Source organism: Miscanthus floridulus, chromosome 12, assembly GCF_019320115.1.
Source record: "Miscanthus floridulus cultivar M001 chromosome 12, ASM1932011v1, whole genome shotgun sequence".
In the NCBI taxonomy this organism is placed as follows: domain Eukaryota; kingdom Viridiplantae; phylum Streptophyta; class Magnoliopsida; order Poales; family Poaceae; genus Miscanthus; species Miscanthus floridulus.
In genome coordinates this window covers 63,297,372-63,320,428 of record NC_089591.1, presented here as the reverse complement: position 1 = coordinate 63,320,428, position 23,057 = coordinate 63,297,372, and the positions used below count along the sequence as shown (strand labels likewise).

General features: G+C 43.8%; 1 protein-coding gene, 1 long non-coding RNA gene and 2 pseudogenes across 2 annotated transcripts; 1 reads left to right on the top strand and 3 right to left on the bottom strand.

Annotated features, from left to right (window-relative positions):
- The first annotated feature begins 1,530 nt into the window (after nucleotides 1-1,530).
- Nucleotides 1,531-4,050, top strand: LOC136498024 (homeobox-leucine zipper protein HOX17-like). Its single transcript, XM_066493957.1, has 4 exons — nucleotides 1,531-1,877; nucleotides 2,103-2,302; nucleotides 2,503-2,582; nucleotides 2,717-4,050. The coding sequence occupies exons 1-4, from the start codon at nucleotides 1,766-1,768 to the stop codon at nucleotides 3,009-3,011; spliced, it is 687 nt and encodes a 228-aa protein (XP_066350054.1). The 5' UTR covers nucleotides 1,531-1,765; the 3' UTR covers nucleotides 3,012-4,050.
- Nucleotides 4,051-4,699: 649 nt separating this feature from the next.
- On the bottom strand, nucleotides 4,700-5,615 carry LOC136497124 (uncharacterized). Its single transcript, XR_010769212.1, has 3 exons — nucleotides 5,545-5,615; nucleotides 5,423-5,462; nucleotides 4,700-4,856 (listed from the first exon to the last, which is right to left on the bottom strand). It is a non-coding gene; the product is annotated as an uncharacterized lncRNA (long non-coding RNA).
- Nucleotides 5,616-6,204: 589 nt separating this feature from the next.
- Nucleotides 6,205-12,063, bottom strand: LOC136495992 (uncharacterized; annotated as a pseudogene).
- A 4,625-nt stretch (nucleotides 12,064-16,688) lies between these two features.
- On the bottom strand, nucleotides 16,689-21,591 carry LOC136497395 (adenylyltransferase and sulfurtransferase MOCS3-like; annotated as a pseudogene).
- Nucleotides 21,592-23,057: the final 1,466 nt, after the last annotated feature.

The following is a 23,057-nucleotide window of genomic DNA, read 5'->3' as shown; positions in this document are numbered from 1 at the left end:
AATAAGACGAAAGTGCTACTATTTATCAGGTTGAAATTTTTTGCAATCTAAACATGGCCCTAGCAACCAAGTAGCTAGCCAAGTGCTAGCTAGCTTCGTGTAAGATTGTGCACATACATCCGCTCTAGTTAGGCCCTATTTAGATCCCACCCAAAATCCAAAATTTTTCAAGATTCCCCGTCACATCAAATCTTGGGGTATATGCATGGAGCATTAAATGTAGGTAAAAAAAATAACTAATTGTACAGTTTGCCCGTAATTGGCGAGATGAATCTTTTAAGCCTAAATAGTCCATAATTGGACAATTTTTATCAAATACAAACAAAATGCTACAGTACTCAAAAGCCAAAAATTTTCGCATCTAAACGGGGCCTTAGCCTAGGACCTCCATATTTGTCCAGTGCAGTTAAGGCCCTGTTTGGTTCCTGCCTTCTAAAATTTCTGTCACATCGAATGTTTGGACACATGCATGGAGTATTAAATATAGACAAATTATGAAACTAATTGCACAACTTGCGACTAATTTGCGAGACCAATCTTTTAGGTCTAATTAGTTCATGATTTGACAACGTGGTGCTACAGTAAATATGTGCTAATGACAGATTAATTGGGCTTAAAAATCGTCTCGCAAATTAGCCTCCATCTATTTAATTGATTTTGTAATTAATCTATATTTAATACTCTTTATTAATATCTAAGCATTCGATGTGACATAAATTTTAGGAACGACTAAAGAAACAAACACCCCTAAAACATGGGAAAGTAGCACTTCGATCAAAAAGTACACAAAAAATTGACAGCGACTCCAAATTTTGCTGCACAATTCCAAAGGGGCACCTAGCTGTCCAAATAATGGAGAATAAAGGTAATTATTACGCGGACACACATTCGCAAACATACATTTCCTACAGTAGCTATATATAGTATTATATTGTACTACTGCGTACTTTTCCATGTCTAAAATCTAAGCATTTCAAACTAGACGCAAGTGGTCCGAAATCTGAAACTTTAGAGAACGTACGTACTAGTATTTTGTAGTACGTACTGCAGACGACGACGCAATAATCTAATTTGCACCACGCTGGGCAGCAAATATATAGTAATATATGCTCATCAGGAGCCATGCATAGATCAAGATAAAGGCACGCATATATGCATTATATACTCTGATCCATGGATTATTCCAGTGTTCAGATGCATATGGATTACAAGAACACTACCGGCTAGCTCAGCTCGTCAACAAATTAAAGGGGAAATATCATGGTCGCCTTTTCGTGGAAAAGAAAATCCTAATGCTGGGTGGGGAATAGCTGAAGTTAGCTAGGCCAGCAATTTTGAGCGGAGGCGGAGGAGGAGGAGGTGGGGAAGTTATGATTACACCAATTAAGGAGCCCGCCCCACAAGTTAATGATTGCTGTCCCAGAAACTATGTGAAGTGAGATCCAACATTCCTCCCGCCCTGCTCCCCCTCCCATGTCTTTAAAAACCTCGCTCTCCCCCCACTTCTTTTATCACTTCATCTATCGGACAGCTCCATCTATCTATCCATTTGCTGGTCTGCTGCATGCTACTCGTACTACTATATATCTATCCCCAGTTCTTCCATCATCGTTCTTCCAGCTCTACACATACACATACACATACACGCCTATATAGCTAGCTCTCACATATAGCTAGATTGATCGGTGGAGAGCGAGGTGGGAGAAGAGGCTAGCTAGCTACTCCTTGCAGAGATATTATCAGATTGAGGAAGAGAGGTCGATAGATGATGGAGAGGGTCGAGGACTTAGGGCTCAGCCTCAGCCTCAGCCTCAGCTCGTCCCTCGCGTCTCCTGGCAGCACTCACCATGTCGCCACCATGCTGCTACGCGCTCCAGGTAAATATAATGCAAGTTGCTGCGCGCGCGCGCGCGCACACACACACACACACACATATAGCTCCTGCTCCTGCAGGGCTGCAGGCACACTACTGCCAGCAGCTCATTAAGCTAGCTAGTGTACTCTTGTGAGTTGATGTCTGTTTGACACTTGACTATATGTAAGATTAGTCGTCAGCATCTAATACCGTGTATGGCTGGCACTCTGGATCATGCATGCATCAGAGAAGAGGTTCCTGGAGATGCCACTGCTGCTCCCCGCGAAGCGAAGTGAGGCCACGGGCGAGGAGGGCCTGCGAGGAGGCGGCAGCGACGAGGAGGACGGCGGCTGCGGCATCGACGGCTCCAGGAAGAAGCTCCGGTTGTCCAAGGACCAGTCGGACGTGCTCGAGGATAGCTTCCGGGAGCACCCAACTCTCAACCCTGTAAGTAGTAGCTAGTAACATGCTATTGAGAATTTAAGGTCTGCGGCAGTTTCTCTCCTGTGTTCTATTATATATCGATCCTCCCCGTGATCAGGACTCCTCCTGGATGAACAGCTAGCTAGCAGTACTAGTTGTCAATCATTCGCCCGGTTACCCTGCGTGTAAGTTGTACTAACTTGCTGCTGATTAATGGCGTGCAGCGGCAGAAGGCAGCCTTGGCGCAGCAGCTGGGCCTGCGGCCCCGCCAGGTGGAGGTGTGGTTCCAGAACAGGCGCGCCAGGTACGTAACGCACATGCGATATGTCGCCGTTGCACAGCACAGCTTTAATTTCACACAGCTAGCATGCTGCGTATTCTGATGAACCTCTGATCAGCATGCACACTTTTCTCTCTTTTGTGCCCCTCCTCGTGCAGGACGAAGCTGAAGCAGACGGAGGTGGACTGCGAGTACCTGAAGCGCTGCTGCGAGACGCTGACGGAGGAGAACCGGCGGCTGCACAAGGAGGTGCAGGAGCTCCGCGCGCTCAAGCTCGTCTCGCCGCACCTCTACATGCACATGTCCCCGCCCACCACCCTCACCATGTGCCCCTCCTGCGAGCGCGTCTCCTCCTCGTCCAACAACGGCAACTCCGCCGCCGCCGCCGACCGCAAGGCGGGCGCCGCCGCCGTCTGCCACCGCCCGATCGCCGTCCGGCCGCAGCAGTCATGACCGACCAAGCCGGCCGATCGATCGGTCGATCGAGCCACTAGTACGTAGTAGTAGCTGCTACACCAGCTAGCTAGCTAGCTGTTCACCGGCCGGCCGTACGTGTAAGCCAACAAAACGACTGTTTCCTCGATCGTTAATCTTGTCTCTGTAGTAGTAGTCTCTGTACCGGCCGCATGACGGCTCAGAGCGAGAGTATTATTATTGACTAGCAGTCACCCACAGTAGTAGACTTGAAGATCGAGCAGATTATAGCTAGCTACTAACTGTGTTGTGTTGTTGTTGTTGATCGAGACGTCGTGTGTGTATGCTGGGCGTACGTGTGGGGAAGGAGGAGAAGGAATATTAGCAGCAGCAGCAGCAGCTGGTCCTGCACTGGTGGGAGAAAGCGGGTGGCTGGATATGGTGGGATACGGTGTAGGGAGGGTGGGGCGCAAGGGGATGGCACAGTGTTTTGCCCTGTCGACTTGCATCCGCCCCCCGGCCCGGCGCGCGGTGGTGATGATGACGGCCGGCGATGATGCACCAGCTGCAGAGAGGGCGCGGTCCATCGGTTTGGCTGTAGCTTTGCTGGACTGGACAGCCGTGTCCCTGAAGCCTGATCCTAGCTAGCGTTGTTAATTAACACGGATGATAGCCATGTTCCATCTCTCTAATCACTCTTGTGATGCATGCATGGTCTCGTGCTGTGCAGGCGGCCGGCTTAATTGTATTAATTAATTCGATGGGCACTCACAGCTAGCTTAATCTAGCTGCTTAATAGTGCATGGCATCGGTGGCCTGATAAAGCACGCACGCGCTGGAATATGCTACTGGCTAGATAGGCCGGTGTTTGATTTTGACTGAGGATTATCCGTGGCTGGATCGGATGGTAAACAATTATTGGACATGGATGGCTGTTGGAGTATACGTGTGAACAGCAACGCGTCACATTCTGGAGATTAGAAGCAATCTGCCCGGCCCTGTCAGCGACGGATTTAATTTGGTCTTGTCGATTGCGAGTCCTGGGACCGGAACCGTATATATGCCATTCGTGTTGGATAATTATTACACCCTATTTGGAAGTAGATATTCAGGCCTTAGAATTAGAATGGGTATTGGCTATCTCCAAATATAGCTGTTTGGATGGTTTGGAATTGGGAATTGGTATTCATCCTCAATGTCAACCGGTATTCACGAAGCACACTACACCACAGCCTAAATATAGCGTCACACGGTGAGTTGTTATAAGCCATTTCAACGACTTACGGTCCGACGTTATAAACTTATAGCGTCAGATATATTAGCCGTTGATACTGGCGACGCTAAAAATCTATAACGTCGGACCGAATTTTAACGTCGAACCGTCTGACTTTATATAAAAGATATAACGTCGGGCTGTCTGACGTCTTTTCTAAACTTATAACGTCGCACTGTTTGATGATATAGGTTTATAGCAACCCACTGTCCCTCACTATGCATACAAGTAAACAACACATAATATCTATACTGTTTAGCTGTTAACCATATAATCAACACTGCCATGTCATACATTCAAACAGTACAGTCAAGAACACATAAACTGGACCAAGATAGAGCTCACAAGTTATATTAAAGTCATCATGATGTGTCATGCCATTTTACACATAATTCATGGCATACAAAAGCTAAGATGAAATAAGTTTGGCCAAATGCCAGACTAGGCAACCCATGTCTCATAGTTTGCTTCCACTCTTTACAAAATGATCCACCTCTAGTAAGGCCAAACAAAAGTTATCATCTATAGCTAAAATGTCCAAAACACGTCGTCATGAGCACTTTGATCCAATCATTGGCTGCAGTCCACTTCCAGCTATTTCCTCCCACCACCTGTAAATAAAAGTTGAAATTCATAAAAAAAGCACAACATAAAACTTCATAAGATACTTTGATTTGTCGTCCTAGATCATTTAATAACTTTACTCAGTTTTCCATTAACACAATCAGCATGCTTGCCAAGCTTTGCGACTAGCTTAAAATGTATTTTGGGCAAAGGTTAAGATTGCTAGATCACTAGAAAGACAAGCTGAAGGCAATGCAACAAGTTCAATTAAAAGTGCTTAAAGAATATGGAACAAGCTAAAAAAAGGCTACATAAAGTATACAATACACTAATCACTAGGATCAATACTAACTTCATATCTCTTGTTAGTTACAGAACCTATAAACTGAATATGTTGCCTATGGTCCTTCTGACTTTCTTGTTGGGTTTAAAATTTTGGCACGTCAATGAATATATTCTAAACATTTTAAAATCAGCACACTCACAATATACTTGGGAATAGTGCACAAGTAAATTTTTCACATCTAAGAAAATATGTAAGTTCTTCACTACTGAATTACACTAACACAGTCCTAAAATTTTAAAATGTTGGCTAAGTTAGAGCTTTACAGACCTGTTCCATGGGATGATTTCTTAGACTTGCAGACCTTGAGCTGTTAGAAATATCAATGATTAGAAAATCTGGGCACTCATTACATATGAAAAAAACAAACAATGACAAGTTGTGTTTGTTACCCTTTTATATGGCCAAGCAATTGCCATGTCCTTAGCATCAGCCATCTCTTCCACACCAGGATATGGGCGAGGTAGCTTTGCATCCCTTTTCATCACACATCTGATAACAACTAGACAGTGCTTCTTTCCAAGAGCTTGTCCTACGTGCACAGTGACAGGATTAACTGAAATAATTATTCCCTTGGCCACAGGTTCATCTCTCTGGAGTGCATAGAGTATAATTTCATTGCCGATCTGAAGCAAACAATGTATTTATGAGAATTGTATACATTAAAAAATCACCATTGGACTAGAAGAAAAAAATTGAAAAGCGATGAGAACATTACAAGGTCGTCATGTGAGATGTGATTTGCATCACCATTCCTTGATGGGCCTGCACCGTCAGGGCTACACTGAGGGGACTGAACAGCCGGGTCTGTAGGAATGGGGCTAGACTGAGGGGGCTGAACAACTGTGGTTGTAGGAATGGGGCTAGAGTGATTGTGCTGCATAAATGAGGCTGCGGGAGATGTGTTGGGCTGCACAACTGGGGAGCTGCTGGACCGGTGGGGCTGCTGGACTGGTGGGGCTAAGTTAGTCCTACGCACAAGCATGTATTCATACTCATTAGAGTTATTTGCATAGGCACCATCTTCATGAAATTCAACAACTTGATTTGTCTCAGATCTTGGGCTCTATAAACATAAAAATGGAAAGTTAGAGACATTCTGGAACAACACATGAACTTAGGGTGCAAATATTTATGAGTAATGCATATATATTCTCAGTACTTAGAGACAAGTGACTTGGTAACATATTAATGATCTCGCAGTAATGCATCTTCTATGTAAATCAGGACTGAAGCAAGGCTAATACCAATATGAGCCAATTATCTAGCCATAGAATCAAGGACTGATAATTGAAATTAGAGAATGTACAAATAATTTACCTCATGGTGACGTGAGTTAGAGCCATTTTGGGAGACATTTTCCATACTTGACCTTTCACGTGCCAACCTTTCATGCGCCAATTCAGCTTCTAATTCTGCTATGCGTTGTTCTAGAGCTGTTTGGTGACTTTCTAGAGCTGCTATATGACTTTCTTTCCTTTTACACTCTCGATCTTGCATTTGAAGCCTCGTTGGAGTGTAACACTTGACCCCTGGTGTACCAACAGTTTGGGGAGTTGGTCCTAGGCCCAAAACCCGAACACGTCCTTTCGGTTCCTTTTTTCCACAAGCAGCAGCAAATGCATCACCTTGGATGGATTTTTCGGTCAATTCAGGCTGGGCATCAATAACTGATTTAAGTTTATTCTACACAAATAGGATATCATTGTAAATATGCCAAAACTAATATTTCAAAAAGTGATACTTGTTCAATGAAAAACTTACAATAATTGGTTCTGCATTCCTTGATGGAATTCCATTTTTTCTTGTATATGTTTTGATATAGAGTTCATCCCTTCGAGGAGTGCACCCTAGTTCATTAGCCTACAAGTGTTTCACTTTTAGTACTTAATGCAGCACGTTACGTATTGAAAAAAAGTCATTTGACATACCAGTTCATGCCTGTTACAAGCAAAGCTCTTGATACCAGTTGTATGATGTATGGACAGCTTTGCACGGTTGGCTTTGGCAATTTCAGTTTGAGCCTATGATAGATATGGCTATATCAGAAAGATCAATGCAAGCCGCAAGCAACAAAGATGACTGTAACCAGCAAGCAAAACTAGGAGTAGTACTCACTGCAGATTCTTGGGTTGACCAATGGTTTTTGAGAAAGTTCCAATCATCATCATTCAGTCTTTTACCTTGTTTTGTCCTTAACTTTTCCTCTGTTATTTCACCTTTAAAAAACTGTCTCTTCAGGTTTGCTTTAAAATCCTTCCATTTCTTTCCAGCAGCATCCAAAACCCAATCATAGGCTTTATCATCAATATCAAAGTATTCCTAGTGTGAAGAGAAAGTAGCAAATGAGTACTTATCATGAAGTGAGAAAATAATGAAGGCCTACAAATAAAACTAGAGCAGCTACCTTCATGTCTAACCATACTGCATCCTTTAAGTCCTCATCAACAAGCCTCCAATCAGCACAGGCAATTGATATTTTTTGTCTCACATGTACCCCAACAGCACCAGAAAACCTCCTAGCATTCTCACCAACAGGCTGACCATATTCATTGACCATAACTTTGATTTTAGGCATCTCAGGTTTTCTTGCAAAGACTACATCCAATCTACTGATACATCTTCTATTCCTCTTCTCTTGTGTATTGCGCTGAAAATCTGCTATAAATAAATGGAGAAATTAGAAGCAGGCATAACAAAAATCTACTATAAATAACTTGAGAAAATTTACTAGGATATACAAGACCTTCATTATCACATAAGAAATCTCCAATCGATTCAAATTCCCAATCATCTTCTTCAGCTACATCTTCTTCACCTTGCCCATTCACATTCATTGCAAATCTTGTTTGTGGCCTTGGCCGCAGATTATGAATCCTGGTTGCTTGAACACTTGTGTTATGAGTTCTCTAAAAGAAGTAGTAGAACAATATCATCAATATTAAATGAGCAAAGTCACTGTAGTAGAACAATTTATACAAGAGATGACCTTTGCTCTTTTCCTAGGTTCATTGCACGTCATCTCTTGCGCCATATGAACGAGACCAAGTGATGCCATCATCTCTTCGTTCTCTGCAACATTTTCATCCCTCTCCAGCTCATAAAAGGTCTTGCCCCCATTGCTACTGTTTCCTCTTGCGCTTTCCATTTGTTTTCCTGAAACAAAGAACCCAAATATGAGCAGTCTATGAAAGGGTTCAATAAAACAATCAATAACAAATATAAGCAGCGGGCATCACTTAAACAACACTTAATTTTTAGACTTTTTTTAGGCTTTTTCTTTTGGGGAACAACAAGTGTTCCATCTATATCAGTTCTAAAAGAAGGGACTACCCCATTTACAATATCCACTGTCACATTTGCACTTAGATCATGCAATGACCATGCTACTCCATTGCCATTATCCATGTGCTCATTCTCTAAATTATCTAAGTCATACACATCTCTTGCTTTTGACTGAACAGCAGCAGCCCACTCATGATCAATTGCTTCGGGAACATAGTATACTTGAATTGCTTGTGATGCTAAAATGAAAGGCTCATCTGATATCTTTTCGCCTGTATTGAATAAATGCTTAAAGTTAACAGATGTAACCCCCAAATTATCAGTTTGTACCCATTTGTCCTGCACACGGTTGTCAACCCAATCACACTTGAAAAGAACCACATTTCCTTTGTGATGATAATTTAGTTCAACAATTTCCTTTATAATTCCATAATAGGCATTTTTTGTTATTCTACTATGATCATTATTGCCCATATCAAAGTTTGTTGCCTCAGCAACTACAGCAACCCCACTATTTTGAATAGGTCTTCCCTCATCATAGGATTTTGTGTGGAAACAGAATCCGCTAATACTATAGCTGCTATACTTGCGTGCATTCAACATTGGCCCCTTGGCCAAAATTTTTATCTCATCTAGTGCTTCCTCACACATTTCTCCCACCTGTGATTATGAAAGACTGCTATTAAAATGTGTAAAATCTATCACAAATAGCAAGTCTTCAGTTTTACTTTCACTTACATGCAACCTAAACCACTCATGAAAGGATTCATGACACATCCGGTTGATGTCCCGTTTATTTCGATGGCCAATGGAGGAAAGATATTCATCATGCTTACTGCAAAGGTTATTGTGACTTTAGAATGCAGGGGAATTTGATTATATGATGCAAGTGGTTTCAATAACTTACTCCAAGTAAGGCGCAATGTTGTCATTGTTGAACAAAACATATCTATGAGCTTGCACCCATGTCTTGTGGTCTAAACTAAATGTGCATTTTCTAGCCAAGCCTTGACCAATGCTACGGAAGAAAGGAGGTGTACTGTCATCTTCATCTATTCTAGGTTGACAAGTAATCTGTCCCACGCCATGTAGATAGCGAGAACAAAGTGTAAGGCACCCATTGAAATTAGCCCACTCCATAATTGATCCCTCCGGATGACTTTTTGTACGTACAGAACCCTTTAGTCTCATTAGAAACCTATACATAAAAATAATAGGCACATTAATTGACACTGGTATATAACTAGTAGGTTTGTATATATCTTCAGTAAGACACATGGCCTAAGATAGTTACCTCTCCACAGGCCACATGCTGCGAAAATGGACTGGACCAGCTATTTTTGCTTGGGCAGGAAGATGTACCATCAAGTGTACCATAATGTCGAAAAAAGATGGAAGGAATATAGTCTCAAGAAGGCTCAAGGTTTCAGCAATGTCAGCCTGTAGACTTTCCATATCACTTATTCGAATGATAGGCGCAGAAAGTTTCTTGAAGAAGTTGGATATACGAATCACTCCAGCACTGACTATTTCTGGTAGTATTTTTCTCACAGCAAGTGGTAGCAAATCTTGTAGAATAATGTGGCACTCATGACTCTTCAGCCCAAATACCTTCCTCTCACCGACATGTACATTTTGTCGTATATTTGATGCGTAACCATCAGGAAACTTCACCCCTTTTAGTACTTGACAAAATAATTTTATCTCATCAAGCCTCATTGAGTAGGGGGCTGGTGGTAAATAAAATTGGTCCTCTACTTCAATTGGGTGAAGATCAGTTCGAAGACCAAGAGCTTGAAGATCTAAGCGAGAATTCAAGTTATCCTTAGATTTCCCAACAGTGCCCAAGAATGTGTTCAATAAACTTTCACAGATATTTTTGCCTATGTGCATAAAGTCAAAATTATGTCGCAACATCAAATCTTTCCAATATGGAAGCTTGAACCAAATAGCTCTTCTTTTAAAAATGACTAATGGTTCACCTTCCTTGCGTTTCTTTCTTGCTGGTTTCTTCCCAGATGGATCCTTGCCAAAACTAGTACTAATGTCTTTAGTGCACTCCAAAATTTCCTCTCCAGAAAGTGGTTTAGGTGCAGGTCTGAACTCAGTTTTACCACCAAATTTATCGGCGTCAAACCTAAATGGATGATTTTCATGCAAGAATCTTCGATGACCCATATAGCATGTCTTGGAACCACTACCAAGTCTAATTGAATCAGTAAAGAAGTGGCAATCAGGACATGCTGCTTCACCAGATGTGACAGATCCAGACACATATCCTAGACCAGGGAAATCAGTAATAGTCCACAATACTGCTGCCCGTAGCTGGAAGTACTCACCCATGGAAGCATCATAAGTTCTAACACCATTTTCAAACATATCTAACAAGTCGTTGACAAGGCTGACAAAAGAGATCAAAATTACCACAAGGAAAATCTTTCCCAGGAATGAGAAAAGACAAGATGAAATTTGATTGCTTCATGCACATTGAAGGTGGGAAATTGTAGGGAATACAAATGCCAGGCCAAATGCTATAGCTATTATTCATGGTTCTAAATGGATTGAAGCCATCGGTGGCAAATGCAAGACGGATATTGCGGCTATCCGCAGCGAAGGTTGGATGCTTTTCATCGAAGTCCTCCCATAGAGGGGAATCTGCAGGATGCCTTAGGAGACCATCTTTTTTCCGGCCTTCATCATGCCACCTCGTCAGGCTTGCTGTTTTAGAGGACAGAAATAACCTTTGGAGACACTTCTTTATTGAAAAGTAGCGGAGAACCTTCTTGGGAACATTATATACATGTTTCCCGTCTAGACTCTTTCTTGTTGATTTCCACCGTGAAACCTTACACTTTGGACATGAATTCAAATCTATGTTCTCCTTCCAATAGAGAATGCAATCATTTTCACAAGCATGAATACTAGTATACCCAATTCCTATGGATTTCACCAATTTCTTAGCTTCATGAAAGGTTTTTGCTACGGCTGAACCATCTGGGAATGCATCATTGAATAGTTCTAGTAGCAGGTTAAAAGATTTATCAGACCATCCTCCAAGGAGTTTGATGTGTAGTAATCTAATAAGAAATCGGAGTTGGGTATATTTCTTGCAAGTAGGGAACAGATCCTTGCTATTCTCTTCAACCAGCTTTTGAATAGCAACTAGCCCCTCACAAGGATCTAGATCAGGACTATTTTCCTCAAAATCTCCTCTATCATCTAAGCCACCTGCTAAGTCCCTAAGCAAACCAGAGATATCATCATCTTCATCAGGATCATCCATAACCTCAACACCATCAACATCAATGTCACAGTTCTCATGATTCACAGACGGGGTGGGTTCTCCATGTAAATTCCATGTTCTGTACCCTTTTAGAAACCCATCACATATTAAGTGTTCACGGACTTCACTAGCCTCATACCAGAAAGAGTTGGAACACTTTCTACAAGGACAAAGTATCTTGCTACCAACAGCTGCATTACTAAATGCAAAAGCTAAGAAACGGTTCACCCCCTGCAAATATGCCTTGCCATGCCTACATGAAAGTTTATGTTAAAAAGCCACTCAGCCTATGTATACCCCTTTCAATATCTATTAAGTTACTGTATTTACCTAGCATTATCATCAATCCAAGATTTATCCATCAACCTTTACTAGGGGGAACCAGAAGCTGACCAAACAAACTCTAAAAATATAAACACAAGAATATATCATGGATCGATCTAGGCAAAACAAGAGATATATATAAGCAACAGATCAACACGGCAGACTGGCAATGAATGAAGAACTAGCAGCTAAGCAACAGATCAACACGGTAGATCTGGCAGTGTTGTGGGACACATGGGGAGAGGAGGAACCAGGAGGGGGTGGGGGCACTTTCCATGAGAAGAGGAGGAACCAGGAGGGGGTTGGGGCGCTGTCCGGGAAAGGACTGGGGCTGAGGAAGGGGCGAGCTGAGGTCACCGACTGTGCTCACCTGAACACGGCGTCGTTGGGGGTCGTCGACGGGAAGAACTGCGCTGAGGTCATCGGCCTGAGCTGTGGACGCCGACGGGATGGAGGAGCCGAGGTGAGGGAGGCCGACCGGAGGGCTGCAGTCGGCCGGCAGAGGCCCGGCAGGAGGCCGGCGGCGGCGACAGAGGCCAGGCAGGCGGCCAGCGGCGGTGGAGGGCTGAGGGACGCGGCTCGCGCCGGCAGCAGCACGACACTTCTATTTCGCAAAGCAGCAAGCTCACGGCGCTTCTGTCCGTGTGGTGCGTGGCGTTCCTGCTCGGCAGGCGGCAGGCGGCGGGCGCGGCGGGCGGTGGGTGCCTGGGCCCTGGCGGCGGCGGGTGGGCGGATTGGCGCAGGATGGGGTAGCGCTTGGCGGCGGGCGGCACGACCTCGAGCCCTCGATGTGAAGTGGCGGCGGCTGGGGCTTGCGCGCTCGATGCGGAGGGATTGGGGATTTGTTTTTTTTAGGCGAGGGTGATGAGCGCTAGTAGGGGATGGGCTGTTGGCGGGCTGGATTGGCGGGCTCCAATTTTTTTCTGACAATGTGGGTCACATAAAATTTGGGCGGGAATTGGGCCAATATACTCCGCGCTAGGGCAGCCAATTCGTTGCAACGGACGGTGGGTCGCTAAAAGTAATATATAACGTCGGACCATCCGACGTTAAAGTTAAATAGAATTAACGTCGGATAGGCTGTGGTAAAAAACGAGATATAACGACACACCGTCCGTTACCGATCTTTAACGTCCGACCTTCCGACGTTAAATCGAAACTTTTAACATCCCCCAACCGCCGCTAATTTTGGGTTGTGGTGTAGTGGCATGTGCCCCCTCATCTCCAATACGAAGCTCTCTCCCTCTGTATTGGCTGGAATTAACTCCTCCAACTCGGCCAGCCCGCTGCTGCTCTCCATCCATGGCCGGCAGCGCACCTCCCCTTCTTCTTCCCCATGGCCGGCGGTGCGCCTTCCCTTCTTCCCCATGGCCAGCGGCGCGAGCTCCGTTTCTATTCCCCATGGCCGGTGGCCCCACGCCCGGCCAGCGGCGCAGCACACCACCACACCTGCCGGGGCCAGGCCTAGGGCCGTGGCCACCTCTGCCTCCGCGCCCGAGCTCGTCGTAGCCGGGGCCGGGGCCGGGGCCGGGGCTGCCTCCGCCTCCCCCTGCGCGCTCGAAGCCGAGGCCGGGGCCAGGGCCACCTCCGCCTCCACCTGCGCATGCCCATGGCTGGGGCCAAGGCCGCCTCCACCTCTGCGCTCGAGGCCGTCGTGCGAGCGGTGGGGATTGGGGAAGAAGACAGTGAATTCCTGGAGGTGTACATCCAAACATAAAATAGTATTTGACGTGTCACTCGATTCCAGCTAGCAAATTCATCTACATCTAAACAACAGATTTGGTATTTAGTCCATTTCCAATACTTGCCTGATTTGGTAATGGTACCAATTCAATTTCAGAGTCTCCAATATCTACGTCCAAACGGACCCTTAGTCAATTTCAAAATTAATTTCAGAACTTTTTTGAGAACTTAAACCATGACGAAATCACGTACTAGCACATTTATTTCATAAACATGATAGATGAAACACCAACTTCGCAAACAGTAGGTATACACAAATAGTAGATCGGATCACGATGTGCGTACTTCTCATTTACAGAGGAACTCACCGTGGATAGTAGTGGAGAAGCGATATCGTTGGCGAGAACTAGTCGACGATAAAGATGATGGTACACGCCATCACCTGGCTTGGGTGGAAGATGAGTCGTGGTAAAGAAATTGAGCAATTGCACGAGGCACTTCCTAGTTCCAAAAAAGACCCTTATTCGCCCTCTCTCGCGGGAATCATAAGGGCGAGAGGTTCTGAAGACCTACACACCGGTGCACGTAGATGCTCGGGATAGAGAGACTATAATGGTAACGTAGCAAAGAAAAGAGGCAAAATCCTAACTCAAATAGATATATTTTTTACAGCAGATGATAGGCTGTATATATAGAAAAACAACCCCACACAATCTCATTTTGTGATCAATATATAACCTAATTAGGTTTCCAACTCGTAGGTCTAAAGGCCAGGTTAAAAAATATAAAACTGCAAAAGAAGAGATCACATGCCAAATTTCAGTGGATTATTTTGCAGCAAAGTACCACGTGCTTGATGCCAATGGGCACATGCTTATAGTGTTTCCATCTCTTCACCCATACATGACTCAGTGTCTTAGTGAAATCGAGGGGGACTTTCATATTTAAGCAAGTCTTCCTCCACTTGCATACATGAATAAGGGCATGTTTGAATCCATGTAACTAACTACTATTAGTTGACTAATTTTTAGTCTATAAGGACCCAAACCAATAGGCTAATGGGTGAACTAATCTTTAGCTAAGTCTCTGGCTAGTTGCTAGTACACTAGTTGGCAAAACCCAGCTAATCATCAGGACTAAAAGGGGCAACTAGTCTTGAAAAAGTCAGAAACACCCTTGCTAGTCTCTTTGCGTGCAAGTAAGCAAGGGAACATATAAATATCTTTGCCTGCAAACAGTACTATCCATTAGTCCTAGAATCCAAACAACACAGGACTAATTTCTAGCCCGCTAACTATTAGCCAACTAACAACTAGTTCTAGTCCTATTCCGAACTAACAACTAGTCTTAGTCCCCATCCAAATAGGGTCAAAGTCTTTTAGATCTAATTAGAATAACTAAAATATTTATATGGTCCAAAAGCCTATTTATATCCATAGCGGGCAATGACTCTGTTCGCTTGTCTTATGAGCCGTACTATTTCAGCGAACGAACAATGTTTTTCTCTCACAACAAATCAGCGAACAGTACTTTCAGTCATGACTTTTCAGCAAAGCGAATATGACCAATGTTTTAAACCTTCGGCTCAGGCATTTAGCGGATGGCCTCTCAAATAGCTAACAGCGAATCTAAATGAGGCTAGCAGCTAAATTGTACATGATCACAAACCTTGATAGCAGGTGTTTGTGGTTACTACTTCGTTATTAATTTTGCGTCGCTCCCATGATCAAGACGCGGCATAAAATCGCAGGTTGGAAAGGGTGTACACGAAGCAGACGAATCCGGCAGGGAATAACTAATCCAAATCATAATAAGCGCACGCATGTCACATTGACACCGATCAATCTCTCTTATCTCCTACTAGATACGTAGCAGTCTACGTCGGCCTCTGGCCAATTCGCTGCATTTTCGCCACTTTATTCGGTGCCCAGTGCTACCACAGCACGGAAATGTGGGCAAGAACGACCATTCTATTCTAACATAGTATAGGAGTTTGTCCCCAACGTGCATGAATATTCTGCACTGAAACAAAACAATGCGCGCGGGCGCGGCAGGTTTCTTGGTCGGGATATCGTCAGCTTCCACTCCATCGCGCTGCTCGTCGTGTGCGTGACCAACTTAACCCACAGCAGGTAGGTAGGCAGATAGCCTCATAGCCTGAGCTTTCCAGGCTTTGTTGACATGCAAACCTGGACAAACATACACAGATTCAGGCACCCAGGGACGATGAATCGAATCGCGAATGCCAGGGCTTTGGCCGCCAGCCCGCCACGCCCACCGTAACTTCTGGAGCAAAAGCTGGGGTTCGTTTCTCTCTGTTGAAGCCTGAACTGAACTGCATCCAAGTTGCATCATCTTGCATGCTAATCTAAGCTTGGAGGATATTATAAATAAATATTGTTATTATTAGCCAGTGCTGTGTGTTACTACTATGCACACTCATTGGCACCCCGCCGCGCCCCGGCTTTTGCGAGATTGGCTAGCACAATGATTCGCAGGAGACAGGGTCGTCACATGGTTGGTCGTGGTACTGTCTCTGCTCTGCTGGAGCCCAAATCAAATTAAATCAACGAGCAATCACAAGTCAAAACTACTGTAGATGAGCACAGAACAGATGAGTTCTCTGGACCTCCCCGGATCAGTTGTATGTAACTGTCATAATATGGAAATGCATAATTGTATATTGAACATTTCAGGAGCACATAAAAGGGTCGCCGCCATGTCAACTAGTGTTCATGCTACTACTTCTGATTTTGGCAGGCTGTTCACTACTCTCTTGCAGTTGCCACCGCTTATGGGCCAAAGGATGGTAGGCCCAATTTCCTGAAAAAAAAAAGGAGGGCAGTAGGTCCAAATGTAAAAAGAAAAAAAAATCCAGCACTGTCCTTCGGAACAGAACTGGAGGCCAGTAGGCCACCTTCTACTTTTCCTGGGGAGACAGAAATGGAATCGGTTTTGGTAGTACTCTGTAACTCCAGTTTCGTCTTTCCTTTCTGAAAGCACGAGAAAGGCTGGGGTCTGGGGATCTCTTTCCCTGGCTGGGAAAATTAACCGTGCAAGTGCGCGCAACAAAGCAAGAAGCAACGGATTGAACCGTGGAAAGAAAGCCTGAGGCATTATTTGGATAACCTCAATCCCTCCTCCCAATGTATATGGAGTCGAGTGGAAATTGAACTAATTTTTCACCTCAATCTTTCTCAACATGTATAGATTGAAGAGGATTGCTATGGGGCTGATTGGTTGCCCGAACCGGGGCAGCTTGCATCCCGCCGTGCACTTGCGACTTGTTTATTTCCCCTGTTTCCTCTCATAAATCTGCCCTCCTCCATCCCGCACGTCTCCGTCTTCTCGATTCCCACTTTCCTCCCGAGTCAGGACGGTGCGATGCTTGGCGCTTGAGAGATGAGGCCGTCTGGGCGATAAAAACGCGTGCTCGGGCTGCGGCTAGGGTTACCGCCCCCATTCCGCGCCTCTCCTCTCCTTCCTCCATTCCTATGGTGTGCCCTCTCCTCTTCCTTCTGCTCGACCTCGGTTGACCGACCGAGGCGACCACCACCATCGGATTCTGTCGGTGTTTGATGATCGGCAACCCATCATGGGGATACCCGGGACAGTGTTCGGTGGGCTTCGGCGTATGCAGAACTCGACGGTGAACGCAGAGACAACAATTTATATTGGTTATTGCTTTGGTTCAGTCGTTTCTGTTGCTCGTGCTTATCTTTTACATTGCTAAGCATTGGTAGAAGTCCCTGTCATGGTTTCGAATTGCCTGTGATGGTTGCAAATTGCCATGACAAATGTAATGACAGTGAACTTGTGAGGTACTGTGACATTTCAGCTGACCTTTTGCTGTATGGTTTAATTAAGTCAGGCAACCAATCAATCCCAGTTACATGGGTTTACTATTGTATGGTTTAATTATGTCATTAGATGCTCTAAGGTCATTGTCAATAACAAGGCTCGGTGAACTGAGGTAAAAACGTCCTTGTTTTCCTGTATTCTTGTTTGTTCTCTTGAGAATGGTGGTAACCTCACCAAAACGCTACCCGGGTGCTGGCACCTTATGCCGTGCGGCCAACCAAACAAGGAGGAGAGCACCAGTTCGTACCACAGAACAATCCATAGGCGCAACCAAACAAGATGACTGTCCTTCAGTATGTCCCCAAAAGTTGCAACCAAATAAAGCTGGGTGAACCGTTTCATCTAGGCTAGGAAGATCCTGGACAGGGCCTCATACCTAATGACCTGCCTCGGAGCAACCAATCACGTCAGTTTTCATCCCTGATAGCCACAGACTATGTCACTATCCTACATCAGCCCAGTCAGTCTATGGTAGTAGTAATCACCAGTACACAGGGAAACCGGGATCAACTTCTCGCGCCCAACACTCAAGGCCGCCGGCAATAGCACTGGCGTAAGGGAACCCATTCTCCCGGAGGATGCCGACGGCTGCCAGGGAGTCATCGCCACTCTGGCAGACGAAGTACAGGGGGCCGTGATTGCCGTGCGACACGTCCGCCACCTCGCTCAGAGCGTCCCTGAGCCGGGGAAGCCTCTCCTGCAGCTCGTCCAGCGGGATGTTCACGGAGTTGGCGATGGAGGCGATCTGGAAGTGGTGCACCGGCCGCACGTCCAGCAGCAGGGGTGAGCCCTGCCGCTGTCGAACACCCCCTTGCATTCTCTGCAGGTGATCCGGGCGTTCTTCGGGAGCGGGTTCTGGATTGCCGTCGGCTGCATTGTAGTAGTTTACATACATGTCAGGTCACAAATTTGTCAAACTGTATCTGATAGTGGCTCGATCCACAATAATGCTGGGTACTCTACATTTGAGCTAGTGACATTAATTAGCCGGAGCATGACAAATGTTATATATGTGTGTATAACAGATACTGGTGACGATACATAGATTGTGGAATTTCTAAGATAAAAATTATATGTTCTTGGTATTGTTGCTTAACCTTAAATGAAAGTGGTCATTATAGCTAATTGCTATTTACAAAGAAAATGTAGTTTACCTTGCTAGACTTTGTAGATTGTGCGAAACTATCATAATCAAACATAACAAAAGTGTCTTGAGTCAAATTAGAATTCTCTCCACAAACTGTGCAAGTTGATGACCTTTGATGAATCTTATTAACCTGCATAACAATAATGTAGACAACAGTGCATGAGCTTTATGAGTCAAATAGCAATTGTAGTTCACGCTAAATTAGGACGAGTCATGGTTTATTAACTGTAAATGCACAGAATGTAGTGACATACAGTCTTAAAACGGGAGGATAATGCATCAAAGAGTAGCATTCTTCCACAAAGGGGTTCACCAACACGAGTTGCAACCTTTATAGTTTCAAGAGCTTGTAGGCTGCCAATCACTCCTGGAACTGAACAATACAAGGGAAATTATTAGATCATGCATAGACAATATGGTCATATAAATGTACTCAACGCATATCATTTAAAGGGATGTGTTTCACACATCAGCGTCTTAAAGCAACTCTCAGCAATATGTGTGTTTTATCTAGAACAAAAATAATCAACATAGATCCACTAACAGGGTACAGTGCAGTTCAATATTGAAACACCTAAATTATACTCCCTCCGTTCTAAATTATAAGTTGCTTTGACTTTTCTAGATTCATAAGTTTTATTATGTATCTAGACATATATAGTGTATATTTAAATAAATATCAAAAGTTATGTACCTAGAAAAGCCAAAACTATTCTTGGAATTATATATCTTGGAATTAATTGGGTATTATATATAGAGAATTTTATAACTTACCAACCCCAAGAGTACAATTAGTAGAACTACTCTGGCATGCTGTTGGGTTTGGAAAATGACACCGGTAACATGGACTTCCATTATGGTTATAAACCGTCAACTGTTAAAAGTTTAAAGTGTGTCACAAAGTGAGCATTAACTTCTTAAGGTTAAATGTAAGCCATTTTGAGACAACAAGAATTACCTGTCCTTCTAGACCACTTGTTGAACCGGATACGAGAGGCTGAAGAGTATATGGCAATAAATCAGCACACACAAGGTGAAAAACTACTTTGAGAAAAGATTAAAACTGATAAAGATTCAGCTGTTTAGTATAGCTAAAATTAACAAATTAAACGAGACGTATGAACCTCTCCAAATGTTAAACTGTCAAGTTTGTTTGGTGGGAAGGTGGATTTCAATTTAAGGTAACATATGTATTGTTGCCAACAAAAGTACAGCATACTATTAGTTACCTTGCTGAGAAGGACACAGCAATCACTAAGCATGTACCGACTAGCAACGCTGTTTGTTGCATCAACAACTATGTCATATCTGTGATCATTTAGTATCGAAAACAAGCTTACAACAATAACAAAGGTGGGGAATTTAAATTCTTATATCACATTCTCAAGGATACTGCTTCACAACATACAAAGCATTTTCTGATTTCAGTTTGAGATGATGTTCCAACACGTTGACAGAGGAGTTAATCCTGATTTAGAGAGAAAAAAAAATCGAGTCATTGATCACATATATAAGAGGAGTTAATCCTGATTCGGTTGGTATATAAGCCGGCTGGTTTCGGCTGATTCAATAGTGTTATGTGAGGGAGAATAAGCTGAAATAGGTTGACTCGGCTGAAAAGTAGTTAAGCGAACAGGCCCTCAGAAAGTCAGAATACTACAGTAGTATACTTACGCCCGGCAAGCAGCTGCTGCCGATTTCACCTTAGGCTGCCCAACGTATGCTTCTACGTGTATGATCTGAAAAGGAAGGCAAACAGAGACAAAGAATCTAAGCAGAAGAGAGAAAAAAAAGTATGGCACTTATTTTTGCTTATATAAGAAAACAATGGTGGGAATTGTCAAACAATTTATTGTCTTGTTGACTTAGTCTGAATTTAGTAGTCCACGCGATACGTGCCCACCATAGGCGGTAACGTACATGACAACGACAGCATAGACATAGACGAAGTACAGTGCGTCTCACACAGTTACCTGATGATGAAGGTCGCCAAGTTCAACGTCGTCTCCATCAACAATGCCTAGAGAGCCTAATAAATAGATATTATCAAATTAGTAATAGGGAAAAAGAGTCGGGCAAAACTGAGCTACTAGTATGAGGGAACATTTATACTACTTACACTGATTAGTAGTAAAAAAGAAAATAACTTTTAAAAAAGAAATTAACATTGGGTCATTTTTATTAGTTACCAACGCCACAGGCAGCCAGGTACAATGATACGGCCGAGCCCAAGCCTCCGGCTCCGACCACCAGGACTGATGACCGAGAGAGCCTCCGTTGCCCTGCCATACATGCCATTTTGTTCAGAAAAACAAGAAGAAAACCCATTTTCTATTCTGTGTACCCACTGGTCCCACATCGCAATGCAAGCTAGCTAGTAGCTTCACGTGTTGATGTCAAATTGTCGATCGATCGACCAGGGAACGAGCAAGCAAGGCAATAGATCGATCATCGTAGAAATATAACTTAACAAATTTCAGGTTGGACTAACCTTGCACGCCGAAGTCCGGGAGGAGGAGGTGGCGGCTGTAGCGTCTAACCATGTCGGGGCTCAGGCCGCCGCCCCCTTGGGCGGCGGCGGCGTGCCACCCCATGGCGTCGAGCTTGGTGGACAAGCTGGGAGGAAGCGTGGCCGCCGGCGCGGCGCCGCCGACGCGGAGCTGGGACTCGAAGAAGCGAATGCGGCTGTCCAGCTCGTCCCGCTGGGCGCGCAGGCTCGCGATCTCGCGCATGATCGCCTCCGTCCTCCCGCCGCCGATGACGCCCATGTCGCCGTTGTCGCGCACGCAGCCGTCGCAGCGCTCCGTCGTCGTCGTCGCTACTAGCTGAGCAGCTCGCCTAGCCACGTATGTACGTAGCACGAAAGTAAGCAGTGCAAGAGAGCAGTAGAGGCAGCAGTTGCGGTGGTTTTATAGAGTTCATCCCCCACGCAAGCGAGTAGCTACGCGTCGTCAAAGCGTGTCACTGTCGAGTCGAAGCGTCGCGCCCGCGTTTTTGCGGGCAACGATTTACAAATAATAACTTCGTCTCTAAATAAGGCTTTGGGCAAGTGGCAGCTACGTACTTGGAAACACGGATGAATCTTCACTTCACCTGCCAACAATCGAGAAGGAGGAAAATTGACTTCGTGTTCACTACAAGTAGTAGTAATTAAGGAAACCGGAGAAGTACGTACTGCTAGTATATATCTCTTGCCAGTTGCCAAGGTGTCTACCTGTGCAGGTGACATCAGTCCAATGAGCCACTCTTCAACGGTCAGAACAGTGAACGAACGAGGACCGGTTCGGTAGGTAACGACGTAACGTAGAAGTAAAATATGAACCCCGCTGGCCCGCTGGCATCCAGCGCGTGGCCTATCAATTTTCACTATAATCCATCAACACGTGCATTTTTTAATACTATACCTCTTACCAAAAAATTACTTGTTTTAAATTGTATGTTTTCTTTTTGTTTCTTTTCTTACACAATAGTCAAAATAAAAATTCTGTAGTCTTTATATAGTTCCATACCATAGTTTCTTTTTCTATTTGCATGGCACCTCGTTATGTACCTTCAAAATGCCAAAGTGGTATTTTAGATGCAAATTTATGAGGTTACGTATGTTATCTGTCATAAGCATTTGGATAATTAGATGCAAATTTAGTTTTACTTTAGATGGTGTTTTTTAATGGCATAAGTGGGTAATTTAAACACATATTAATGGGTTACCTTATGCTGCTTTACAGAATCACATAATTGGATAGTTATTTGTAAAATAGAATAGAGCCAATGGTTGTTATCATCAATGGTGATTAGAGTTTGAAGAATTGAAGGCCTGATGTTTCTAATTTTAATTTGGTGAGAATCTCTAGGATTATTTTTTCTACCAAGCTTTATGAGGATTAACATGGATGCTCCATTAAGGACCTAGAGTTAGAATTTCTAGGATTTACATCTTTTTCTATTTTCTAGTATGATATATCTAAGTTTAATTTATATAATCTCTTATTGCATCCCTTTCTATGATACAATGAATATATTGTTTTGTTTTCAACTTTAAGTTTAGTTCCTGTATTTTTGTATCTACATGTGAAGTTGAAACTCTAGTGCTTATTGTATTTAAAATTTTCATTTTTTATTCGATTCAAAAAGATTATAGGTCCTAGGTTACTCTCTCTTGGTTCTTACGCTATGATACTCAACATGTTGAATAATTTGCTATATTATAGAATCATATGTGTAGTAGATATATTTTATGAAACAAAGAGTGCTTAAAATTAAATTACCAATATTAATCTGGAAAAATGATTCAGTTCAAATGTATAGACTAATTTAAGATAATA

Excerpts from the sequence above, each read along its gene's own strand:
- LOC136498024 (XM_066493957.1), top strand. The coding sequence starts at position 1,766 with ATGATGGAGAGGGTCGAGGACTTAGGGCTCAGCCTCAGCCTCAGCCTC. Across the intron at positions 2,303-2,502 it reads AGCACCCAACTCTCAACCCT|CGGCAGAAGGCAGCCTTGGC; the intron begins GTAAGTAGTAGC and ends AATGGCGTGCAG. Across the intron at positions 2,583-2,716 it reads TTCCAGAACAGGCGCGCCAG|GACGAAGCTGAAGCAGACGG; the intron begins GTACGTAACGCA and ends CTCCTCGTGCAG.